At 41.3% G+C, this 25,044-nt stretch overlaps 1 protein-coding gene across 5 annotated transcripts in view; it reads right to left on the bottom strand.

Annotated features, from left to right (window-relative positions):
• Positions 1–25,027, bottom strand: part of NUP210L (nucleoporin 210 like) — an 87,294-nt gene extending 62,267 nt beyond the window's left edge. For 3 of the 5 annotated variants that reach the window (XM_042976953.1, XM_042976956.1, XM_042976955.1), the window contains exons 1-10: positions 24,804–25,027; positions 23,533–23,669; positions 15,007–15,156; positions 13,331–13,424; positions 12,610–12,760; positions 11,535–11,667; positions 10,280–10,438; positions 9,120–9,188; positions 7,973–8,079; positions 7,215–7,355 (exon numbers count right to left, since the gene is read on the bottom strand). In XM_042976953.1, the coding sequence (XP_042832887.1) occupies positions 7,215–7,355; positions 7,973–8,079; positions 9,120–9,188; positions 10,280–10,438; positions 11,535–11,667; positions 12,610–12,760; positions 13,331–13,424; positions 15,007–15,156; positions 23,533–23,669; positions 24,804–25,003 (1,341 nt within the window). In that variant the 5' untranslated portion in view covers positions 25,004–25,027. Of the gene's footprint in view, positions 1–7,214; positions 7,356–7,972; positions 8,080–9,119; positions 9,189–10,279; positions 10,439–11,534; positions 11,668–12,609; positions 12,761–13,330; positions 13,425–15,006; positions 15,157–23,532; positions 23,670–24,395; positions 24,486–24,803 lie in introns of those variants that run through there. The other 2 variants (XM_042976954.1, XM_042976957.1) reach the window with 2 other exon arrangements.
• Positions 25,028–25,044: the final 17 nt, after the last annotated feature.

The following is a 25,044-nucleotide window of genomic DNA, read 5'->3' as shown; positions in this document are numbered from 1 at the left end:
TGAACCGTGAGATCATGTCCTGAAGTTGGACACTTAACTGACTGAGCCCCCCAGGCACCCCCGAAAGGGCATATTGTTTAAAGAAACTAAACATCACACTTAACAGAGAAAAAGCTTTCCTTTGAGATCAGAAACATTATTACCATGTCTGTTTGGCATTGTACTGGAGATTGTGAATAAGGCAAGAAAAAAAAGTAAAAGGCATTACGATTGGAAAAAGTGGGTATTGGATTAGGACAGGAAAGAAACAAATCTGTCAATTACAGATGATATGATATAAAATATAAGTGATTCTATAGATAAATTATTAGAATTATTGGGGTACCTGGGTGGCTCAGTTGGTTAAGTGTCTAACTCTTGGTTTTGGCTCAAGTCATGATCTCAAAGTTTTGTGGGTTCAAGCCCTGTGTCAGGCTCTGTGCTGAGAGCACAGAGCCTACTTGGGATTCTCTCTCTCCTTGTCTGCTCCTCCCCTGTTCCCTCTCTCTCTCTCAAAATAAATAACTTAAAAATAAAAAGGGTTCAGAGCCACTTTATTTATTATAGCCAAATACTAGGGGAAAAAAAATGTCCTTCAATAGCTGAATGGTTAAAAAACTCTAGTGTATCAATACAATGGAATATAACTCAGCAGTTTTTAAATTATATATTGATGCATGTTAACAATTTAGATAAATATTAAGGGCATTATGTTTAGTACATTCAGTTTTTCATCCATCCCCACAATCAATTTTAGAACATTTTCATTACACCAAAACCAAACCCTACACCTTAGCTGTCACTCTCCAAGCCCTCCACTCCCTCCCCCAGCCCTAGATGACCGCTTCCTCTCCTAGCCCTAGCTGACCACTCCCTCCCCCAGCCTTAGGTGACCACTCCCCTCTCCCAGCCCTAGGTGACTGCTCCCTCCCCCAGTCCTAGGTGACCACTGCTTCCCCCAGTCCTGGGTGACCACTCCCTCTCCCATCCCTAGCTGACCACTCCCTCCCCCAGTCCTAGGTGACCATATTTACTGCTTTCTGTCTATGGATTTGCCTGTTTTTGACATTTCACATAAATGCAATCATGCAACATGTGGCCTGTGTCTGGCTTTTTCACTCAGCATAATGTTTTCAAGAATTACCCATGCTGTAGCATATATCAGTATTTGTTTTCTATTGCCAAATACTCCATTGTATGGAATATGGATGCACCATAATTTATTATCTACTCCTCAGCTGATGAACATTTGGGTTGTGTCCACTTTCTACTATAAATAATGCTATGAACATTCATGCACAAGCTTTTGAGTCAAAATGTTTTCATGTTTCTTGCATATATACATAAGAGCAGAATGGCTGGGTAACACAGTAGTTCTATATTTTGTCTGTTGATAACTGCCAGGTGTTTTCCAAAGCAGCAACACCGTTTACTCACTTACACACATTCCCCCCAAGAGTGTGTAAGGGTTCAAATTTCTCTACATGCTTATCAATACTTATCATTGTCTGTCCTTTTTATTTTCAGCCAGTGGGTGTCAAGTGGTATCTCATTATGATTTTGATTTGAATTTTCCTAATGACTAATTATGTTGAACATGTTTTTATATGTTTATTGGCCATCTGTACATCTTGTCCTATGTACTATTTCTATAACTTCCTGTAAATCTATAATTCCAAAATAAACAGTTTAAGAAAGTTATTAATGATAACTTTTCCTCCAAAATGGTTAAGTGCTCCAATATATTCAATGAAGACTCTCCGATTTCGGACCATATATAATCCACATTTTAATCCCAACACAAAAAAGATGAATTACTATCTCTTGACTAGGTATTAAGGAAACTAGGAAAACCCAAGAACTGTCTCTAGCCTCACCAAATTAAGAGTATAGTAGATGTCAGGGTGCCTGGGTGGCTCAGTTGGTTAAGCATCTGGCCTCAGCTCAAGTCGTGATCTCACAGTTCGTGAGTTCGAGCCCCACGTCAGGCTCTGTGCTGGCTCAGAGCCTGGAGCCTGCTTCAGATTCTGTGTCTCCCTCTCTCTCTGACCCTCCCCTGCTTGTGCTCTCTCTCTCTCAAAAATAAACATTAAAAAAATTTTTTTTTAGTGAAGCTTTATTTAAAAAAAAAAAAAAGAGTACAGTAGGTGTCAATTACAATTTCCACACCAAATCTGAACTTGATGAACAGCATAATTAGGCAAAAATATCAAAATAAAACCAATTTTTAAAAGAGTAAGGGTGTGGGGCGCCTGGGTGAGTCAGTCGGTTAAGCATCTGACTTCGGCTCAAGTCATGATCTCTCGGTTCACAAATTTGAGCCCGCGTCAGGCTCTGTGCTGACAGCTCAGAGCCTGGAGCCTACTTCAGATTCTGTGTCTCCCTCTCTCTACCCCTCCCCTACTTGCACTCTGCCTCTCTTGCTCTCTCTCTCTCTCTCAAAAATAAACATTAAAAAAATAAATAAAAATAAAGAGGTGATGGTGAGAGCTCATTTTAAAACGTATTATTTTTTAAAAAGCAGGATCTTTGGGATTGAAGAATGATTCTAGAATAGTGTCAAATTGCCAGAAATGCCATACAGTGTACAAAAAAAAAATCACTGTGTATTAAATATTATTGAAAAAACTGAGGGGGTGCCTAGCTGGCTCAGTTGGTACAGTATGTCACATTGTTTTTATTAAAAAAATTTTTTTAATGTTTATTTATTTTTGAGAGAGAGAGAGCATGAGCAGGTGAGGGGCAAAGAGAGAGGGAGACACAGAATCTGAAGCAGGCTCCAGGAGCTGTCAGCACCCACGAACTGTGAGATCATGACCTGAACGAAGTCAGGCACTTAACTGACTGAGCCACCCAGGTGCCCCAGGGTATGTCACTCTTGATATCTCAGGGTCATGAATTCAAGCTCTATGTTGGGTGTAGAGATTACTTAAAAAAAATTCTTTTAATATTGAAAACAAAAGAGGGGCACCTGGGTGCCTCAGTCAGTTAAGTGTCCGACGTCAGCTCAAGTCATGATCTTATGGTTCCTGAGTTCGAGCCCTGCATTGGGCTCTGCACAGTGCAGAGACTGCTTGGAATTCTCTCTCTCTCCCTCTCTCTCTCTGCTCCTCCCCTACTTGCACTCTCTCTCAAAATAAATAAGTAAACTTAAAAAAAAACTGTTGAGTAAATATTGTTGAAAAAAATGGACATATTTTACTAATGAATGTAAACCTAAAATTGTTAGAAGTAACCTAAACACCACTTAACAAATACTTATTTCTGCCAACAACATGTTAGTCACTCTGTTAGATGTTAGGGCAACAGTTGTGAACAAAGTAGGCATAATCATTGCCCTCAAAGTTTATAATGTGATAAAAGGAGCAAATAATAACAGTAAAATATGATGAATATTATGACCTGGGAAGTTTGGGAGTTCTGAGAATATATATGAAAGGGGAAAACAGGCCTGAAGAAGTGATGTTTCACACTGAGTACACAAAGTTTTATAGACAAAAGAAACTGTATTTGTTTATAACAATGAAAATAAACAAATGGAAAGGAAACTTAGAGGCAAAAAGGAAGAATGCATTTTCTAGAAACTGGAAGTTCAGTGTGGTTGATACATAATGGAGAGAGAGTGACAAGACCTGCAACTGGAAAAGTTGTCTTGGGCCAATCATTCAGGTAGAGTCACAAAATTAAATTCCCACAGCATTTTTTTTTAATGTTTATTTATTTTTGTGAGAGAGAGACAGAGCGCAAGCAAGGGAGGGGCAGAGAAAGAGGGAGACACAGAATCCGAAGCAGGCTCCAGGCTCCCAGCTGTCAGCACAGAGCCTGACATGGGGCTTGAACTCATGAACCATGAGATCATGGCGTGAGCGGAAGTCTGACACTTAACCAACTGAGCCCACGCAGGCACCCCTAGACAGGCCTATTAAGCTGAATATGAAATAATAGTGAATGGAGGGAAACAGCAGAATTAAAAGCATAGTCTAAATGGTGTAGTCTGTCCCAGTTAATCATTGTCAGATTCTTTTTTTCTGTTTGGAGAGAGTGCAAGTTGGAGAGGGGCAGAGGGAAGGGGACAGAGGATGCGAAGCAGGCTAACAGCAGAGAGCCCAACTCGGGGCCTGAACTCACAAACAGTGAAATTATGACCTGAGCCTAAGTCGGATGCTCAACCAACTGAGCCATCCGGATGCCCCTGTCAGATTTTCATATAACCTAGAGAAGCAGAAATCCTAGGTTTTATTTAAATTAAGGGGCACCTGGGTGCCTCAGTCGGTTAAGCATCCATCTCAGGCTCAGATCATGATCTCCTGGTCCATGAGTTCAAGCCCCATGGTCGGGGTCTGTGCTGACAGCTCAGAGCCTGGAGACTGCCTCAGATTCTGTGTCTCCCTCTCTGTCCCTCCCCAGCTCACACTCTGTCTCTCTTTCAAAAATAAACATTTTTTTTTCTTCTTTTTTTTTTTAATTTTTTTTTTTAACGTTTATTTATTTTTGGGACAGAGAGAGACAGAGCATGAACGGGGGAGGGGCAAAGAGAGAGGAAGACACAGAATCAGAAGCAGGCTCCAGGCTCTGAGCCATCAGCCCAGAGCCCGACGCGGGGCTCGAACTCACTGGCCGTGAGATCGTGACCTGAGCTGAAGTCAGACGCTTAACCGACTGAGCCACCCAGGCGCCCCTCAAAAATAAACATTTAAAAAAATTAAAGTAATAAAAAAAAAGAAACCGTCAAATAAAAAGAATAAGTAAAAAATAAAATTTCTCAATTAAAAAGAAGTTTTTGGGGCACCTCATTCAGTTGAGCAACTGATGCTCAGGTCATGATCCCAGGGTCATGGGATTCAGCCCCACATCTGCTCTGTGCTAAGCCTGGAGCCTGCTTAAGATTCTCTCTCTCTCTCTCTCTCTCTCTCCCTCTTCCCCCCTCCCATTCATGCTCTCTCGCTCTCTAAAATAAGTAGATAAATAAAAGGTCAAAAAAATAAATAAATGGAAAGTTTGCACGCCAAAATAAAAAGACCACAAACCAAGATATAGGCTAGAGATCACCCCCTTTGTGATCTCTGTCATGGAGGGCCCTATTAAAACCATATTAAGGAGTTTTAACTTTACCTTAAAACCAATGGGATGCCACCAAAGGAATTTAAACAGTAAACACACAATTTCTGTAGTTTTTAGAATATGGTTCCAGCTAGGGGTGATATCAGAGGTAGGAATACCCATTAAAAAACTGCTATACAGGGGTGCCTGGGTGGCTCAGTGGGTTAAGCGTCCGACTTTGGCTCAGCTCATGATCTCATGGCTTGTGAGTTCAAGCCCCACATCAGGCTCTCCGCTGTCAGCAAAGAGCCCACTTTAAGTCCTCTTACTCCTCCTCTCTCTGCCCCTCCTCCACTTGCACACGTGCTCAAGCATGCTCTCAAAAATAAACATTTTTTAAAAAGTTAAGAAAAGGGGTGCCTGGGTGGCTCAGTTGGTTGAGTGTCCGACTTCAGCTCAGGTCATGATCTCGTGGTCCATGAGTTCGAGCCCCGCGTCGGGCTCTGTGCTGACAGCTCAGAGCCTGGAGCCTGTTTCAGATTCTGTGTCTCCCTCTCTCTGACCCTCCCCCATTCATGCTCTGTCTCTCTCTGTCTCAAAAATAAATAAACGTTAAAAAAATTGTTAAAAAAATAAATAAAAAGTTAAGAAAGAAAAAAGAAACTGGGGTACTTGGGTGGCCCAGTGGGTTGAGCTCAGAGCCTGGAGCCTGCTTCGGATTCTCTGTCTCCCCCTCTCTCTCTGCCTCTCCCCTGCTCGTATTCTCTCTCTCAAAAATAAATAAAACATTTAAAAAAATAAAAATTAGGGACGCCTGGGTGGCTCAGTCAGTTAGAGGTCCCACTTTGGCTCAGGTCATGATCTCACAGTTTGTGAGTTCGAGCCCTGCTTTGGGCTCTGTGCTGACAGCTCAGAGTCTGGAGCCTGCTTCCGATTCTGTGTCTCCCTCTCTCTCTGACCTTCCCTGGCTCACACTCTGTCTCTCTCTTTCTCAAAAATAAATAAACATTAAAAAAAAAAACGTGAGGGGCTCCTGGCTACCTCAGTTGGTAGAGCATTCAACTCTTGATCTTGGGGTCATGATTTCAAGCCCTAGAGATTGCAAAAGGAAGGAAGAAAGAAGGAAAGAAGGAAGGAAGAAAATTGCTATGAAGGTCTAGGTGAAAATCACCATGGGAATAGTAAAAAATGGGTTGGGAGACATTCACAAGAATTGACATGGCATTCAACAGTGTACTGAATGTAGCAGGTGAGGGGGAAGGAAGAGTCAAGGGCCACTCGGGATCTGTCTTAAATAACCAGATGAAAGGATCTGTGAAGAACAAATAGGTTTGGGAGATGGAGATAAATTTGGCAGGCTGTTAAAAATCAGAAACTTAAAAATCAGAAATCTGGCATTATGTCATATAAAAATTAACCAAAAGAAAAAATGTACAAAGAAATTCAGTTATGGCATTTATAAGAATAAGAAATGGAAACAATGCAAAAAGTTCAAGGTTGGCGGCATGGTCAAATACACTGACGTATTAATCCTTTGGATTTTCGGAATAGAAAGTACTCTATGTGGATCTGACAACACAAAGAAATGTGCACATGAATATGTATTTTATTTTATTTTTATTTTTTATTTTATTTTAAGCAAACTTCACGCCCAGTACAGAGCCCAGCTGAGATCATGAGTTGGATGCTTAACTGAATGAGCCATTCAGGTACGCCCAAATAATTTTTTAAAGGAACCTCAAATGGTGAATGTATACACAATGACCAGAAATGCAAATATGAGCAATAACAAAAACTGCAACAGGAAATCCGTACAGGTATAAACTACCAAGTATACGGTTTATCGTCTTCTTTTTCATTTTTATTGAAAGATACAGGTGGAATATGCCACGTATCTGCTTGCAAATCAACAAGTCATCCAACCCTCATCAGGGTTCTCAGGATTTAAAGATTATCCTTTAAATTCCCACCTGGTAGGGGAGGCTGGGTGGCTCAGCAGGTTAAGCATCTAACTCTTGATTTTGGCTCAGCCCATGATCTCACGGTTCACGAGTTCGAGCCCCACGTCCAGCTCTAGGCTGAGAGTGTGAAGTCTACTTAGGATTCTCTCTCTCCCTCTCTGTCCCTCCCCTGCTCTCGCTCTCAAAAAATAAACTAATAAAAAATTTTTGAATTAAATAAAAATAAATTCCTACCTGGTAAATGATGGAAGTCAGGGATGCATTTATCAGCACGACACCACTTTTCAGGGCTTTTACCACATGATAAGATCCATTCACCGTAGTGAGCTGCTCTTCAAAGTACTCCTGTAGGAACTGGAACATAATCCTGAGATTCTGAAAATTAGCCCAACAGCAATATGAAACTGGAGATTTTTTTTCACTAACTCCATCTTAACCCCAAAGCATTAAAAAAAGGTGTGGATATGCATTCTAGGGATAAATAAAAATAATACCTTTGCTCTGATCATGGAAAGTATCTCATCATAGAAAGTCGGAAAGATATAATTTTAAAATACTAATTTTTGAAAGATTCATTAATGGCAAGTGATCAGAAATAGAAAGAGTCAAACTTTATGCAAATTTGGGTATAATTTTTGCCATTCCATACGTTGACAGTTTTCAGGGAAAACAAAAGGGCGCTGAAACATGAGTGCCGCACTGCTGTCTGTGGCGCCACTGATCCTCGCCCCATGTCGCTGGGGGTGACCAACTCTAAGGGAGTCGGTGAATGAGACCCTCTCCACCTCTTTTCTAGAATTATCACTGAACTATATATTTTACTGCTGGTTTAGGATTTCTCAAGGACAGAACTATTTAATGACAACCATAAAGTAGTAACTTTAAAAGTAAAATCTGGAAGCAAAAGAAAAAAACCCTTCGTAGCCAGAAAGATGGCCCACTCAAGAAGTCATCCACAAGAGGGGCTAGAAAAATACAAAAAAGACACTCACATCTGAAATATAGACCTTCGTGCTGCTTTTATCAAACACTTCCACTGTAATGACATACACCTGTCCCACCTCTAGACTCCACCGGTCTCCAGGTTGGACTGTGAAATCTGTACACAAATCAAGAAACAAAGGTATCAGAAGAGGCCAACATTTTTCTACAATGAATTAAAAAATACAAACTTATACAAATGATTCAATGTCCAAAATTTGCTAACAGATGGACATGGTTTCCAAGGTTGACCTTTTGGTTCCCTCCATCAAGTTGTATAATAATTTGGAGTTCTAAAGATCCTGGCTTCACTTAGTTCAACTCAGGTATAAAGAAACACTCTCACTTATATCTGTATACCAAACAAACCACAATTTTGCTCATTCCTAATGTGTCAGGCAAGATTTCAGCTTCTTTACGTAATATTAGATTCATATGACCTAAGGACATTAGTATTCTTCTTTCTTTGTATAAAGTCTCTTTTCCAGGGGCGCCTGGGTGGCGCAGTCGGTTAAGCGTCCGACTTCAGCTCAGGTCACGATCTTGCGGTCCGTGAGTTCGAGCCCCGCATCAGGCTCTGGGCTGATGGCTCAGAGCCTGGAGCCTGCTTCCGATTCTGTGTCTCCTTCTCTCTCTGCCCCTCCCCCCTTCATGCTCTGTCTCTCTCTGTCCCAAAAATAAATAAACGTCAAAAAAAATTTTTTTTTAAAAATAATAAAGTCTCTTTTCCTAACCCAATATTGTATCACATGCATCTTCCTATTTTTTCACCATCTGTTTCAAGATGCTTCACTCTTGCAGATAGCATGTAACCATCATAACAGTGTGAGAAAACATGTCAAAAGAAGTTTAAATTCGAAGGTTAAAGAGGTACTCTAAGGGTGCCAGGGTGGCTCAGTTGGTTGAGCATCCGACTCTTGATTTTGGCTCACGTCATGATCCCAGGGTTATGGGACCGAGCCCTGCATAGAGCTCCGCGCTGAGTGTGGAACCTGCTTGAGATTCTTTCTCTCCCCCTCTGCTCCTCCCACGCATGCACGTGCTCTCTCTCTCTCAAATAAAAATAATAATAATAAAAGCACTCTAGTTTCTAATGCACTCTTTCTAGTGAAATAGTTTAAGCTATTCATTTTTCTTAAAATTATTATCTAAAAATACCTAAAAATCCAGGCTCTACAACATATATGGTGCAATTTGGGAGTCCAGACACGGATCTCATATGGACATCTTAATTTCTTCTTAAGAAAATCATATGAACCAGAGTTGGGTGAAAAGACAGATGTGAACTACCAAAGAAAAAAATAAATGTACAAACAGAAACAAACAAAAATCCTATCTTTTATTATCTTTTGGAAAGCAGAAACTTAAATGTGTATACTTCTGAGAAAAGTCTGAGGGACGCAGTCATCACAGGAATCAAGTATTCTTGAATTTCAAATTTAAAGAAAATGGAATGATAGAAAAAAAATCATGGTCCATGCTTTTAATATTCATTTAGCTGCCAGGGCGCCTGGGTGGCTCAGCTGGTTGAGCATCTGACTATTGATTTCAGCTCAGGTCATGATCTCCTGTCGTGGATTTAAGCCCCACTTTGGGCTCTGTGCTGACAGCACAGAGCCTGCTTGGGATTCTCTCTCTCCCCCTCTCTGTCCCTCCCCGACTCGTGCTTGCTCTCTCCCTCTCAAAATAAATATTTAAAAAATTAAAAAAGGGGCGCCTGGGTGGCTCAGTCGGTTGGGCAGCCGACTTCGGCTCGGGTCATGATCTCGCGGTCTGTGAGTTCGAGTCCCACGTCGGGCTCTGTGCTGACAGCTCAGAGCCTGGAGCCTGTTTCAGATTCTGTGTCTCCCTCTCTCTGACCCTCCCCCGTTCATGCTCTGTCTCTCTCTGTCTCAAAAATAAATAAACGTTAAAAAAAAAAATTAAAAAAGAATTACTCTCAACTCAATTTAACAAATATTAATTAAGCATCTACTGCAGAAAATACCATACCGTCTTTTCTCAATTATTCATGTGGAAATAGGAAAGAACAAATTAAGTAAAATTCACACAAGTTTCTTCAAGCTGTCTTCCTCCCATCTCCTAATTATAATTTAACTGAGGTTGCAAATAAGTACTGAAATCAACAGATCCCAAGTTCCAACTATTCTTTTCTCTACCTACCCTTTGTTAGAAATTATGATGATAATAATTCATAGTTCTTTGTTAAAAATAAAACTATACAAAATAAGTATAATTTTACCAAATTACTTTATCAAGGAACATGTCTAGTATGCTCAGGGAAACATAGATCAGCAGCTAAAACTTGAAAAGGATACTTTTATGGACAAAGACAAGGTTAGTTTGGCCCAGTTGGACAGCAGTCACTGTGGCTGTCTTCTCATCCAGTAATGCCACCTTCCCGGAAAGAGACCCATTAAATGCAATTCTGTGGTCTTGCATTTCCAGCGTGTAGTGTTCTAAGGGGAACTCCACCTCTGTAAGACATGAAAAATACATACAACAGCATATTGTTGGATTAGAAGAGGAAAATCAGGAAGCAGGCCTAAATAAGAGTATGATCTGCTTCTAATTTCCTTCCCACTATGATGAATTTCAACATTTAGCCATTTTGGGGGAGAATACTACATGAGTTAACTGTTGACCTTGCTTGCATTCTTAAAAACCAGTGAACTGAAAGTAGCAGGGAGGATCCCCACTAAGTAAGGAAAGGACTAATGCTAATGGATCCAATGCACACTTTATAAACTGAATGGGACTTCTGGGATCATTAGAGTGTTGAGTTTTCAGTTAATGAGCTGAGCTTCTCAAGAAACAACTTTCGTGGGGTGCCTGGATGGCTCAGTCAGTTAAGCGTCTGACTTTGGCTCGGGTCAGGATCTCACGGTCTGTGAGTTCGAGCCCTACATCAGGCTCTGTGCTGACAGCTCAGAGCCTGGAACCTGCTTCAGATTCTGTGTCTTCCTCTCTCTCTGCTCCTCCCCCATTGACACTCTGTCTCTCTCCCTCTCAAAAATAAATAGACATTTTTTTAAATTAAAAAAAAAAAACTTTTGCAAAAATCATTCAAGTCCCTCTGGTAAAGTTTCCTCACTTGCCCTATTAAAACTAGTAACAGGGGCGCCTGGGTGGCTCAGTTGGTTAAGCATCTGACTTCGCTCAGGTCATGATCTCACGGTTTGTGAGTTTGAGCCCCATGTCAGGCTCTCTGCTGACAGTGTGGAGCCTGCTTGGGATTCTCTCTCTCTCTCTCTCTCTCTCTCTCTCTCTCTCTCTCTGCCCTACCCTGCTTGTGCTCTTATTCTCAAAAAAAAAAAAAAAGAAACTTAAAAAAAAAAAACAACTAGTACCAGAATTCAGAAGCCCATAGGCACTGATGCTAAGCATTAGCCTGTTCAAGATATGGGGACCATCTCTATCCAATATTATCTCAGGTATAGCACTTTAGGAATACTTTATCACAAAATCTAAAAACACAAAGTATGTGTATACGTAAGGTGGAGCTGCTTCTCTTACTGTCAGCAGGAAGGATTTGGGAAATGTTAAGTCTTAGGAAAAGATAAATCACCTTACCTGTCATTCTTCCCTGCACCATTTTTGCAGCTCGGTATTTAATATATGCTCCTACTAAGAGATAAATATCATGGGATGGTATAAGAAATATATTCTCCAAAACCAGCAGACGTATCAATGCTGCTGCCACGTTCTAAAAGAGGAAGGAAAAAAACAGGTTCCATAGGCAAAATCCTGAAGGTCATCTTCCTTGTTAAAAATTTACTTCTTACAAGTTTCTTTTAAAATATCTTATAGAGGGGCGCCAGGTGGCTCAGCTGCTTGAGCATCGGACTTTGGCTCAGGTCATGATCTCACAGTCCATGGGTTTGAGCCCTGCACTGGGCTCTGTGCTGACAGCTCAGAGCCTGGCATCTGCTTCAGATTGGTGTCTCCCTCTCTCTCTGCCCCTCCCCTGCTTGTGTTCCATCTCTCTCTCTCTAAAATAAATAAACATTTTAAAAATAATAAAATATCTTACAGATATTTAAAAATTCTTTCCTGGGGTGCCTAGGTGGCTCAGTTGGTTAAGTGCCTGACTCTTGATTTTGGCTCAGGTCATGATCTCACGGTTTTTGAGTTCAAGCCCCACACTGGGCTCTACACTGACAGTGCGGAACCTGCTTGGCATTCTCTGTCTCCCTCTCTCTCTCTGTCCCTACCCCACTCACACACTTCTCAGAATAAATAAATAAACTTAAAAAAAATTTAAGAAAAAGAGACACCCAAATGACTGAGCAACTCAGGCACCCCTCAAATGACTTTTCAATTAAATGACCAATTACTGACCCAAATCATATCAGATTAGAGGGCTTCCGCTATAGATAAATATAAGAAACAATTGCTTTCGGGGTGCTTGGGTGGCTCAATCAGTTAAGTGTCCTACTCTTGATTTCAGCTCCGGTCATAATCTCACGGGTTCATGGGATTGGGCTCTTCACTGACAGTGTAGAGACAGTTTGGGATTCTCTCTGTATATACCCCTCTCCAGCTTATGCTCTCTCTCTCAAAAATAAATAAACGTTAAAAAAAAACCAAACAATTATATTCCACGGGCAAGGTTCTTTAATCTAAGTTTATGGCACAAACTTTTTACCTTGTAGAATGGTTCATAAATTCGAACTTTTACAACAGCAGCACCAGTTCTGATCCCAGACACCAAAATCATATCTCCTTGTTTCTCTTCTTTTTCCATCTCAGCTATATACACTGGGGGAGAGTATTCTGCTTCAGAGTATTTCAGAATCCTTAAGAGATAAAACAAAGTTTGTTTCTAGTGTAATCAAATAAGGAGTCATCTTCCAAAAGCCCCTAAGAGACTTTAAACAGTCTCTTCAAAGTCTATACAGTGTAAAAAAGTTTTAAATTGTGTTTTCCATAGGATTAGATAGAACAAAAGTATTTAATTTGCCTGTGGCTAACACTGTTGTGGGACTAACACCTGGGACTGTCTGAGAGCAATTTCTTAGCACTAAAGACAAAATTTCATACTATCATCCATTCACTCACTGTATTTCAGCATGTGCAGACAGCATGCTCAACAAAACCGCCAGAAGATACACCTGGTTCAAACAATTATATAGTCCTGAGCTCACGAGTTCCTCTGCAGCGGTTCAAATTAAATGATCATAAAGTACCTATGCCCACACCATATGTCATTCTATCAAAGACATTTCCCCCTGGCAAATTTATCTGTTCCAAAAAAGCCCAGATGGCAGGATTATCAAAGTCCGTACAAGTGGTTGCTGCTCACTGTGCCACCCAAAGGCAAATGCCTCCTTCAAAGTCAGATGGTTTATGTTTGGTTTCAATATTACCTAATTTTGCTAGACAATTCTTCTCTTGCTGATTCTTTATCCTGGGCAACGCTCCACTCAAACATCATCCCTGCCAAACTACTAAAAGTATTTCCTGTAGAGCAAGCCAAAAGCAGACAAGACAGAATCACATATTCAAAAATATTCAGGTATCTTTAACAAGAAAGAGAAATCTAACTTTAAAATTATTTTTAGGCCTCTTCCATTAACAAACAGAAGCACTATCAATAATGAATTAAAACACATATACCAGGAAGATCCCTACATGAACAAAAGTGCTGTTGCTACACAAATTTTCTGAATGTAGAAAGGACTCAAGTTGATCAACTTCTGGCTGACAAAAGTTATGCCACTTTTTCTGTTCCTTTCTACATAAAGGCCACCTTAAGGTCTACGTCAGGGTTGACAGGCATCCCCAACCCCCAGTCCCTCCAACATTTTATAAAAACTAGATTCCAAAATATTTATAATACATTCATTTTTCAGATTTAAAAAATTACTCTTACAAAAATGCATGGCAATAGGGGCACCGGGATGGCTCAGTTGGTTAAGTGTCTGACCCTTGATTTCAGCTCAGATGATGATCTCACAGTCCTGGGATCAAGCCCTGTGTCAGGCTCTGTGCTGAGAGCCCAGAACCTTCTTGGAATTCTTTCTCTCCTTCTCTTTCTGCCCCACCCCATTCACGCTCTCTGTCTCAAAATGAGTAATTTTTTAAACAGTGTGGCAATAAATTTAAATGTTTTAAATACCATATTATACATTAATATAGTATACTAGAAGCAATATAAAATCAGTTTCAAGAAAAATAAAATTATAAGACTTTTTCGTAGGTTTACACATAATTCCCGTAGCCTATAGAAAGTAGACTAATCAGGGGCGCCTGGGTGGCTCAGTCGGTTAAGCGTCCGACTTCAGCTCAGGTCACGATCTTGCGGTCCGTGAGTTCGAGCCCCGCGTCAGGCTCTGGGCTGATGGTTCAGAGCCTGGAGCCTGCTTCCGATTCTGTGTCTCCCTCTCTCTCTGCCCCTCCCCCGTTCATGCTCTGTCTCTCTCTGTCCCAAAAAATAAATAAACGTTAAAAAAAAAAATTAAAAAAAAAAAAAAGAGTAGACTAATCAAAACAGAGCTAGTAATAAATTCCAAAAAAAAAGAAAAATTAGGGGCGCCTGGGTGGCTCAGTTGGTTAGGCGGCTGACTTCAGCTCAGGTCATGATCTTGCGGTCCATGAGTTCTAGCCCCGCGTCGGGCTCTGTGCTGACAGCTCAGAGCCTGGAGCCTGCTTCATATTCTGTGTCTCCCTCTCTCTGACCCTCCCCTGTTCGTGCTCTGTCTCTCTCTGTCTCAAAGATAAATAAACGTTAAAAAAAAAAAAAAAAAAAAGAAAAATTATATATTCTTAATGGCTGACCTAGGCACCACTAGCAGAAGCTCAGTGGCAGAATCTGGACTGTTAAAAAACTTCTGAGATAACCAATAATTAAATAAGCAGAAACATTTTATGAAAGTATGTAGCAAATACATTGAACCACACTCACGGGCATGAGCTTCACATAAAAAATAAATACGATTTCTAATCTCCTTTTATGTCTCAAGTTGCTTTTTTCCAAGTGCCAAACACGAGGAAGTATTACATTATTTTAGGTAATTTTCTTGACTCTTCTGAAGTCCTTTACCTTCCGCATCCAATGCCCTCACCATCAGTTCCAGTGGTGAATCATCTACATAGAGCTCCCGGGTTCGAGATATAATTTCAATGCTGTGAATCACATCAACCTTAACATCGCAGCGCAGTTCGTGGTCAGTCACTATGATGAACCCAAAAACTGAGAATTTAATTCAATAGGTCATGAACCTATTCAATGTCTCAAACACACAAAGGCTTATTCTATATTATAAAGAAGAAAGGCTATAACAGTTGCTTTCAACCTGTGGAAGAAAAGAACACAATGAAAAAATACAAAAGCCGCTATTTATAAGAGACAATAGACCAACAGTAGTTCTCAAATACTGATCTATAATGATGTTTCCATTCAGTCATGGAAAAATGAAAAAGTACGAATTTTAACATAGTGAGTAATAAAATTACATGCATTCACTTTAAAGGAATATAGTTTAGTGGCACTTGGCTGGCCCGGTCATTGGAGCATGTGACTCTTGACCTTGGGGTTGTGAGTTTGAGCCCCATGTTGGGTGTAAGAAATTATTTAAAAATAAAATCTTTAAAAAACTAAAATATAAAATAAAATAAAGGAATATACTTTATTATTATATTCTACCTGAGCTCTGAAGTATTAAAATTTTTAATGAAATCATGGTAATAGATTTCTTTAATGTATTTATTTAGGAAAGTAAAAGGGTGACAACCATATGTCCTGCCAATAAATTTCTCTATTTCTAGTGTTTTTTTCTAGACTATGAGGTTAAAAAGCCTGGAAACAATATATTAGACCCAACCACAGTTCCAGTCAATATAGCCATAATGAAATTCAGAAACGCGAATAGAAACAGTACAGAATGAATTGAGAATGAAACAAAAATTATTTTGTACGCTCTTTTAACAATATTCCCACCTCTCATATTTACCATGTGTTAGAGAACTGCCTACATAGATCCCTCATTCTGCTGCTTTAACTCTACATTTTTAGTTTCGGCTTTATCTACAAGAAACAAAAAGCAAAGTAACTACCACTGCAATACCCAAAATTACCAACGGACATCACGGGTAAACTCTGTCCCTAGTTGTGGATCTGCTTTTACGGAATTTTTAAATCAAAGGGAAATGTTTCTTAGGTAACACAGGCAAGTGCCCTTCAAAACAGCCCCAGGAGCATCAAAATATGCTACTTCAGGCAAAGCTAGCCTTCCTTTCATGAGAAATACAAAACTTGATTTAATCACACCAAAACTACTTTATATTTACACCGAAGTTCAGTAAATAAGTAAATATACTGTAGATAGTGAGTGGCAGGTTTCTCACTAGCAAAGAAATTATGCTGTGGTACAGGATTAGAACCAAAGATATCAATAACTCACGTTTGAGTTTATATGCAGATAAATGGATACAGAAGTAAACAGATCTATGTATATATGTGGGTTAGTGTATATACATATATTTCCTAGCACTGTCCCCTGAGAGGGTTTAGAAACTATGACACTACAGTAGCAACCAGTACATTAGCACCGAGATCTTGGTTTCTAAATACAATTCTCTAACAAAAAGAACCAGAACTTCCTCAGGAAATGGCTGGTCAGGGAAAATACAAGATGAGCCTGGCTCATCTTATGGTGCTAAAAAGTAAGGAAGTACTAAAACTAATTATTTAATTAAGATTGGGCAAGCCCAAAGGACATTGGAGTCAATCTGACAGAGTTCCCAGTGGCCAAAGCCAGAAAAAGAAGTAACAAAATAAATTATGATAATATTGGATTATAAGCCAAAAATAAATTTCCATGAGTCAATACTTATATAAATAATGAATGAACGAATGGGAACTCGTTTGTAAGATGTAGGTTATTTTCCTTACAGAAGAATGCTATTAAAGTGTGGAAAGGATGAGGGAAATAGAAAATCCCCATCAGGGGTGCCTGGGTGGCTCAGTTGGTTAAGCATCTGACTTGGCTCAGGTCATGATCTCATAGTTCGTGAGTTCAAGTCCCACATCAGGCTCCGAGCTGACATCGCAGGCCTGCGTGGGATTCTCTCTCTCCCTTTCTCTCTCTGCTCTTCTCCCACTGTGCGCTCGCTCTCTCTCAAAATAAATAAATAAAGTTCATTTGATTAAGCATCTGACTTTGGCTCAGGTCATATCTCAAAGTTCGTGAGTTCGGGCCCCACGTCTCTCTCTCAAAAATAAATGTTAAAAAAAACTTTTTAAAAAATAAATTAATGCGTGAAACTTTAAAAACAAACAAGATATATCAAAGCTTCTCTCAAGTATTTATTAGTTACTATGGTGGTTTTAATAACTTCCACAAATTCTTTGACACTCCTCCCTCTAGGAGGTGAAGCTTAATTTCTTTTCTTTTGAATGTGGACCAAACTTAGTGATGATTTTTAATGAATAGCATATGGAAAGTTACTTATTGTAACTTTACAGTGGAGAAATCTGACAGGCACTACCTTTAATCAAGTGATCAAGCTTAATATCACTAGTGATAAATCATGTTGATACCATGTACACCCTGACATAATGCATTGGAAGGGCTCTTTGCTTCTGTTGTTTTCCTCCTAAAAATCTATAAGCCAATCTAATCATGAAAAAAACATCAAATAAATCCAAACTGAAAGACATTCTACAAAATACCTAATACTCTTTAAAAGTGCCAATGTCATGAAAGACAAAGAAAGTATGAGAAACTATCACAGGTCACAGGAGACAAAGGAAACATGACAACTTAGTTTAGTAATGTGGTGTCTTAAATCCTAGAGCAAAAAAAGTACATTACATAGAACATTAAAGAAAACTGGGTGAAGGGTATAGAGGAACTCTTTGTACATCTTTGCATGGATTCTATAAATCTAAAATTATTTTACGGGTGCTCTCGGTGGCTCAGTCAGTTGAGTGTCCCACTCTTGATTTCAGCTCATGATCTCATGGTTTGTGGCACTGAGCCCCATAGTTGGGCTCTGCCCTGAGTGTGGAACCTGCTTGGGATTCTCTCTCCCTGCCCCTCTCCCACTCACACTCTCTGTCTCTCTCTTAAAATAAATAAGCAGACATTTAAAAATAAACTAAAACTGGGGTGCACCTGGGTGGCTCAGTCGGTTGAGCGTCCGACTTCGGCTCAGGTCATGATGTCAAAACTCCTGAGTTCGAGCCCCGCGTCGGGTTCTGTGCTGACAGCTTGGAGCCTGGAGCCTGCTTCGGATTCTGTGTCTCCCTCTCTCTCTGCCCCTAACCCACTCGCATTCTCTCTCAAAAATGAATAAACATTAAGAAAAGTTTAACTAAATAAATAAACTAAAATTATTTTTAAAAACTTAACTGATTAATCTTTTACCTAATATTTAAATGAAAAGATCTGATGTTAAAAGAATTGAAGACCAAGATATGGGACCTATGATCAAAGCAGAAACGTCATGGGATCTGCTGGTAAAAACACACCATTAAGGAAGTGTTCCAAGGACAGCAAAGGAAAGAAGGTGACCTTAGGTAATATACATTAGATAATTAAGCACTGCATAATCTAGCACTAATTAAATGGGTAATTAAATACTTTTCTTCCGTGGAGAAATACGTAGGGAAATGGTAGGTCCAAAGCAGTGTGACCGTACATAAAATATATGAAAGGCCTTATGCACACAATGACTACCCATCTGACTACTTCTATAGGAGAAAGCTTTTCAATACCTGGCCACTGACCATAAAGAAAAAGAAATTACCCTGTATGATTTATGGATAAATTTAGAGAGATTAAGAGAAATATCATACCTTCAACTTACCTCTTTTAAATATAAAAAGAAATGAGTAACTTTTTTAGATAATATAATGAATATTCTTATCTACATGTCCATATTACTTCAGGTACACACAGGAGTAAGGTAATAATGAAAGAAAAACAAATGAGATAGAAAGAAAAATTGACCCAGGGAGATGAAGGAGAAAGAAAAAAATAAGAGAATGAAGCCAGTATTCAAGAACCAAAGGGATGCAGAGCCAGGAACAAAAAAAGGAGTTGGGGCACCTGGGTGACTCAGTCGATTAAACGTGTGACTCTCGTTTTTAGTTCAGGTCCTGATCCCACAGTTCATGAGTTCAAGCCTCACATCAGGCTCTGTGCTGACAGCATGGAGTCTGCTTAGGATTCTCTGTCTCCCTCTCTCTCTGCTCCTCCTGTGCTTGTGCTCTCTCTCTCTCAAAATAAATAAACTTAAAAAAAAAAAAAAAAAAAAAAGAGGGAGCAGAAACGGTAAATATTTCCTGCCTTGACTTTCATATTCATCCCAGCTCCCCAATCAATTCCTCTTGATTATACAATTATAATCCACTGCAGCAACTAATCAACTAGTAAGTTGATTAGTTTACAGAATACCAACACGCTGAGCATAGCACAAAAAGTACTGCTCACCCTATATTCTCTACCCACACCAAAATCATCCAGTTGTCTGACCCTTTCTTTATCCTCCAAGTAAGCTAAAATCATGCCTTCATCTTCAAACTCCTCTAGTTGTCCTTTACCTAAGGTTAAAAATCTAGATTTCCCACGAGAAAATGGCATATTCATATATTCAGACGGCCTCTGAAGGATACAGAAAAGTGGCTGCCTCTTGAACAAATGACATCAGAGGCTTACTTTTCACTATATAACTTTGTATATTCTTTGAAGGTTTTACCAAATGGAGGTAGCACCCAGTCAAAACAGAACAAAAATCAAAAGAAATCTAGCACTCTTACCAAATAAAACACGCCCACCCACCTCAAGTCTCTTACCTCTACCCATCATCTCTGTCCTAGCCACTAATTTGCTTTACTACAGTGTCAACAAAAACATAAAATTCTAAGCACCTAAACATGAATGAACAATCTCTCTTAGGCATATACTTTTCTTCCACAATGTCCTCTCCTTCTTCTGCCTCCCCCATTCAGAGTGCTCTTTTCCTCTCACAGGAGAACGTACCTGGTAGGACACTGAGAATAGCATTTATCATTGAGCATTTTGTCATCTATGTACACAACTGTACTAATATCAAATTTGGGAAAACTGATTTAAAAGATACTTAACTTTGGAATATATACAAGTCAGATAAAATTAAGGTGAGAGCCAGATTTGACATTTTTCCTAGCAACTGTGTAAACGAATCTTTTGATATCAGAATGAATTCACAGAGTTAAGAGTAATGACATTAAAAATTGCTTATGTAAGGGTCACCTGAGTGGCTCAGTTGGTTAAGTGTCTGACTTCGGCTCAGGTCATGATCTCATGGTTCGTGAGTTCAAGCCCCATGTTGGGCTCTGCACTGGTGGTGCGGAGCCTGCTTGGTATTCTCTCTCTCCCTCTCTTTCTGCCCCTTCCCCACTTGCTCTTTCTCTCTCTCAAAATAAATAAACAAACTTTTAAAAAAATTGCTTATGTGACCAAAACAATTCTTTTCTGACCATGGGATCCTTCTTTATCCATTTGCAGCTGCCTTGCATGACATATTCCTCAAAGATCCTCATCTTTGAGAATCTTCATAACCATATTTCACTGATTCTAAGGCACTCCTTTTTTGATATTTTAACATCTCTGAAATTGAGATTTTTAAAAAAATTTTTTAACATTTATTTATTTTTGAGACAGAGAGAGAGCATGAACAGGGGAGGGTCAGAGAAAGAGGGAGACACAGAATCTGAAACAGGTTCCAGGCTCTGAGCTGTCAGCACAGAGCCCGATGCAGGGCTCGAACCCACAGACCGCGAGATCATGACCTGAGCCAAAGTCGGACGCTTAACCGACTGAGCCACCCAGGCACCCCTGAAATTGAGATTTTTATAACTGATGACGTTATAATTGCTGTCAGCCAGACAGTCATGACACAGTTGTCATTGATTCCCTATGTGAAAACATTAAAAGTTTTCATCAAAACTTGTAGAATGGGTATTAGTAGTAGGAAGAAAAGCTGGTGCCAATGGCAGTACACTCTTTAATCCCCTGGGAATCAACTGGTTAAGGAGATGGGATAAGAAAGGTGGTAACTCAGATGTACTAGGCACTTTTCCATAACTGGAGACAAAAAAAAAAAAAAAAGATCAGTTCCATGTAAGTGCAAAGCTAACTTAAGAGGCCAATATTAAAGCTTTCAGGTGTTGTGGGTTTTTTAAAAGTTTTACTTATTTAAGTAATCTCTACTCCCAATGTGGGTCTTGAACTCACAACCACAAGATCAAGAGTCACACTCTCTTGGGGCACCTGGCTGGCTCGGTTGGTGGAGCATGCAACTCAGTGTTATGAGTTCCGGTCCCATGCTGGGTATAGAGATAACTTAAAAATAAAATCTTAAGGGAAAAAAAAAAAAAAGAGTTGCATGCTCTTCCAACTGAGCCAGTCATGTGCCCCAGCTTTTAAGTGTTACTGTTTTTAATTGATTCTTTTAAGAAATACTTCATCCCCAGCAGTCTTCATGGCACAGAAGATGATATTGTGGGGACAAACACAGAGGTTGAAGATATCCGGCCAAAAAGTGTTACATCTGAGGCAGAAATGTTAAAATAGTTTTAGAAACATCTTAAGCAGGGGGCCCCTGGATGGCTAGGTCAGTTGAGCATCTGACTTTGGCTCAGGTCATATCTCGAGGTTCATGCTCACTGCTGTCAGCCTGTCAGTGAGGAACCTGCATCTGAGCCTCTGTCCCCCTCTCTCTGCCCCTCCCCTGCTTGCACTCTCTCAAAAATAAATAAAACATTTTTAAAAATCTATTAAAAAAAGAAATATTTTAACCAGTCTATTTTATTTATATTTTCCTTTTTATTAGGCATAATAGTGATACATAATAAAAATAACAATCTAATTAAGTCAGTCAGAGTTCTTCCACAGGCATAAAGTAGAAATTCTAGGTGAAGAAAAGCACGGTTTAGTTGGCAATGTTTTTCTTAGTGGTATATTTAAAAAAACAGGTTTCTAATAGACAGCATCTTCAATCACATGAAATATGATATGCCAAACGATGTGAACTTTTTTTTTTTTAATGTTTATTTATTTTTGAGACAGAGAGAGACACAGCATGAGCAGGGAAGGGGCAGAGAGAGAGGGAGACACAGAATGTGAAGCAGGCTCCAGGCTCTGAGCTGTCAGCACAGAGCTCAACGTGGGGCTCGAACTCACGAACTGTGGGATCATGACCTGAGCCGAAGTCGGATGCTTAACCAACTGAGCCACCCAGGCGCCCCGTGAACTTCTCTTTAATAACACAGTACAGACATACACTTATCAAAATACTTTAAAACTATACAGATATTTCTGGCCTATCATTATAGCAATGAAGTGCCAGAAACTCTAGGCTGCAAAAAGCCTTGCTTTGATTTGGGGTACAGATAGCACTTCTCCAGCCGCTCTGGTCTAAAACAGAATGGTGCAGTGCCTCCCAAACTTTAGTGTGCATGAGAATCACTGGAGAGGTTGTTAATTCCCTGGGTTCACCCCTGAGATTCTAATTCAGCAGATCCAAACTGGGGTCTAAGAATTTATACCTCTTTTCCTTTTTTTTAACGATTTCATTTTTTTTTTTCCAAGTTTATGTATTTTGAGAGAGCGAGCACGTGCAGGGGAGGAGAGAGAGAGAGAGGGAGAGAGGGGGAGAGGGAGAGAGGGGGAGAAGGAGAGGGGGGAGAAGGAGACGGGGGGAGAAGGAGAGGGGGGGAGAAGGAGAGGGGGGGAGAAGGAGAGGGGGGGAGAAGGAGAGGGGGGAGAGGGGGAGAAGGAGAGGGGGAGAGAAGGGGAGAGAGAGGGGGAGAGAAGGGGAGAGAGAGGGGGAGAGAGAGACAGAGGGGGAGAGAGAGACAGAGGGGGAGAGAGAGGGGGGAGGAGGGGGGGGGGGAGAGAGAGAGAGAGAGAGAGAGAGAGAGAGAGAGAGAGAATCCCAAGCAGGTTCCACGCTGTCAGCGCAGAGCCCAACTTGGGGCTCAAACTCACAAACTGTGAGAGCATGACCTGAGCTGAAACCAAGAGCAGGACGCTTAACCGACTGAGACACCCAGACGCTCCATTTTTTTTTTTTTTTTTTAAGATTTTATTCTTAACTAATCTCTACTCTACATCAATCATGGGACAACCCACGATCAAGAGTCCTACGCTCCACTGACTGAACCAGCCCGGCACCCCAAGGACTTACCCTTCTAACAACATTCCAGGCGATACTGATGATGCCAATGGCACAGGTTCGCAGACCACACTGAGAAGCACTTGTTTTCATACTACCTTTTGCCTCATTCAAGACCCACCTCAGACCTTAACACAATCACGCTAGTTCCAATTAGTAATTCCTTCCTTTATTGATTCAAATAACTACGGTTTCCACTCTGTATCAGGCACCATGCCAGGTGCTAGATTAAAAAAAAAAAAAAAAAAAGTCACAGAATAGGATGCCACGATTAGGGTTTACACTGCAGAATGCTTTTTTCTATTTTCTATTTGAAGCACCATCTGTATTAATCATGTATAAAGGATATCAGATTATTCTACTCCAGACGAACAATTTCATAATGTGTTTTCTCTCAACGTACCTATCTCTCGAGCAAGAATAATACTGCTGAGGCGTATCGGTTGGGAAGATTCAGCAATGAGCACAGCTTTTTGGGAACATAAGGTGCCATTTTCATATAAAGGCTCAACGGTTACTGCGTCATGATGGGTAGAATGCCTGCCAGAATAAAATACTTAAGGGTTGGAGATAAGAATGTGGGTTAAAATGAACTTTTAGCAGAACACAGATTCTTACAGTTTCCCCATGTCACGTTTAATCAGGTGCATGTAAATGACACTTTAAAATAGGAACCACGTTCAGAGACACAAGATTTCAGTGAGAGACTGATGAGAACCTTCCCCAAAGATCCCCTGTGCAAAGTTATACAAGTATTATGTTCCTCCGTCAGTATTTCAAATAAGATTGTTACAGGGGCGCCTGGGTGGCTCAGTCAGTTGGGCCCCCGACTCTTGATCTGGGGACAGGTCATGACCCCAGGTTCATGGGTTTCTTGCCTTGCCACGAACTCTGCACTGACAGGGTGGAGCCTGCTTGAGACCTTCTCTCTCCGTCTCTCAGGGTCTCCCCCACTCTCTCCCCTCCCCCGCTGTCTCTCTCTAAATAAAATTTAAAAACAAAATAAAAGAAGATTGCCATAGTGTCCCCCCGGTCTGTAAACACACTGATGTGTGCCCAATAACGAGAGGCGGAGATTTCTCCTGCTCTGAGCAATGTGTTTCGGTCCAATGTAAACGGGCTGCTGAGGTAGAAAGGCCGCCTAACCGAGGAGGTCGGAGTCCAACTCCAACAACAGCAACAAAAAACGAAACGAAACGAAACCCAACGAAGCCAAGACCCAGAAACCTCCTCTTGGGGCGCTGATGCCGAGCTTCCCTGCCTCACCCTCGACGAGGCCGCGAAGGCCCCGGGCCGCCGAGCGGGAGGTGAGCGGCGTCCACGGCGCAGACCCCGGCGCCGCTCAGGCCGCAGCGGCGCCCGGACACGTCCGCGAGGCTCTCGCACCCGGCGACGTCGCGGCCGCCCAGCCCCCGCGCGGCAGTCGCCCCTGAAAACACGCCGTCGCACAGGGGGCGGTCCTGGCCACCCAGCGGGGCCCTCCTCCCGTCCCCCAAGTTCCCCCTTCTGCCGGCGCGGAACACAGTAACGCAGTGGCGCACGGGGATCCCTCGCGGAGCGAGAGCCGCCCGGGGCGAGTGGCCGGGGCCCCCCCACCGCAGGCGCCCCGCTCCCAGGAAGTCGTCCCCGGGCCCGGCGGCAGGGCCCCCACAGGAAGCCCGCGCACCCCCTCACCAGGTGTAGCAGCCCCGCTGCGCCTCCAGCAGGAAGGGCACGCGGCCCGGCTCCCGGCCGAAGGGGAGCAACACCTGCGGCACGTTGAGCTTGTTGGCCAGGGTCCCAAGCAGACACTGAAGCAGCAGCGCGACGCGGGGCGTGGGCCGGCCGACAAACGGCCGGCTCCGTCGGGGCCTCGAGGCCCCGGAGTCCGTCATGGCGACCGCCGCTTCCGCGCCTCAGCTCGACCGAGGCCGCG

This window comes from Panthera tigris, chromosome F3 (genome assembly GCF_018350195.1).
Source record: "Panthera tigris isolate Pti1 chromosome F3, P.tigris_Pti1_mat1.1, whole genome shotgun sequence".
NCBI classification, from domain to species: domain Eukaryota; kingdom Metazoa; phylum Chordata; class Mammalia; order Carnivora; family Felidae; genus Panthera; species Panthera tigris.
This window is presented reverse-complemented; position numbering and strand designations above follow the sequence as displayed.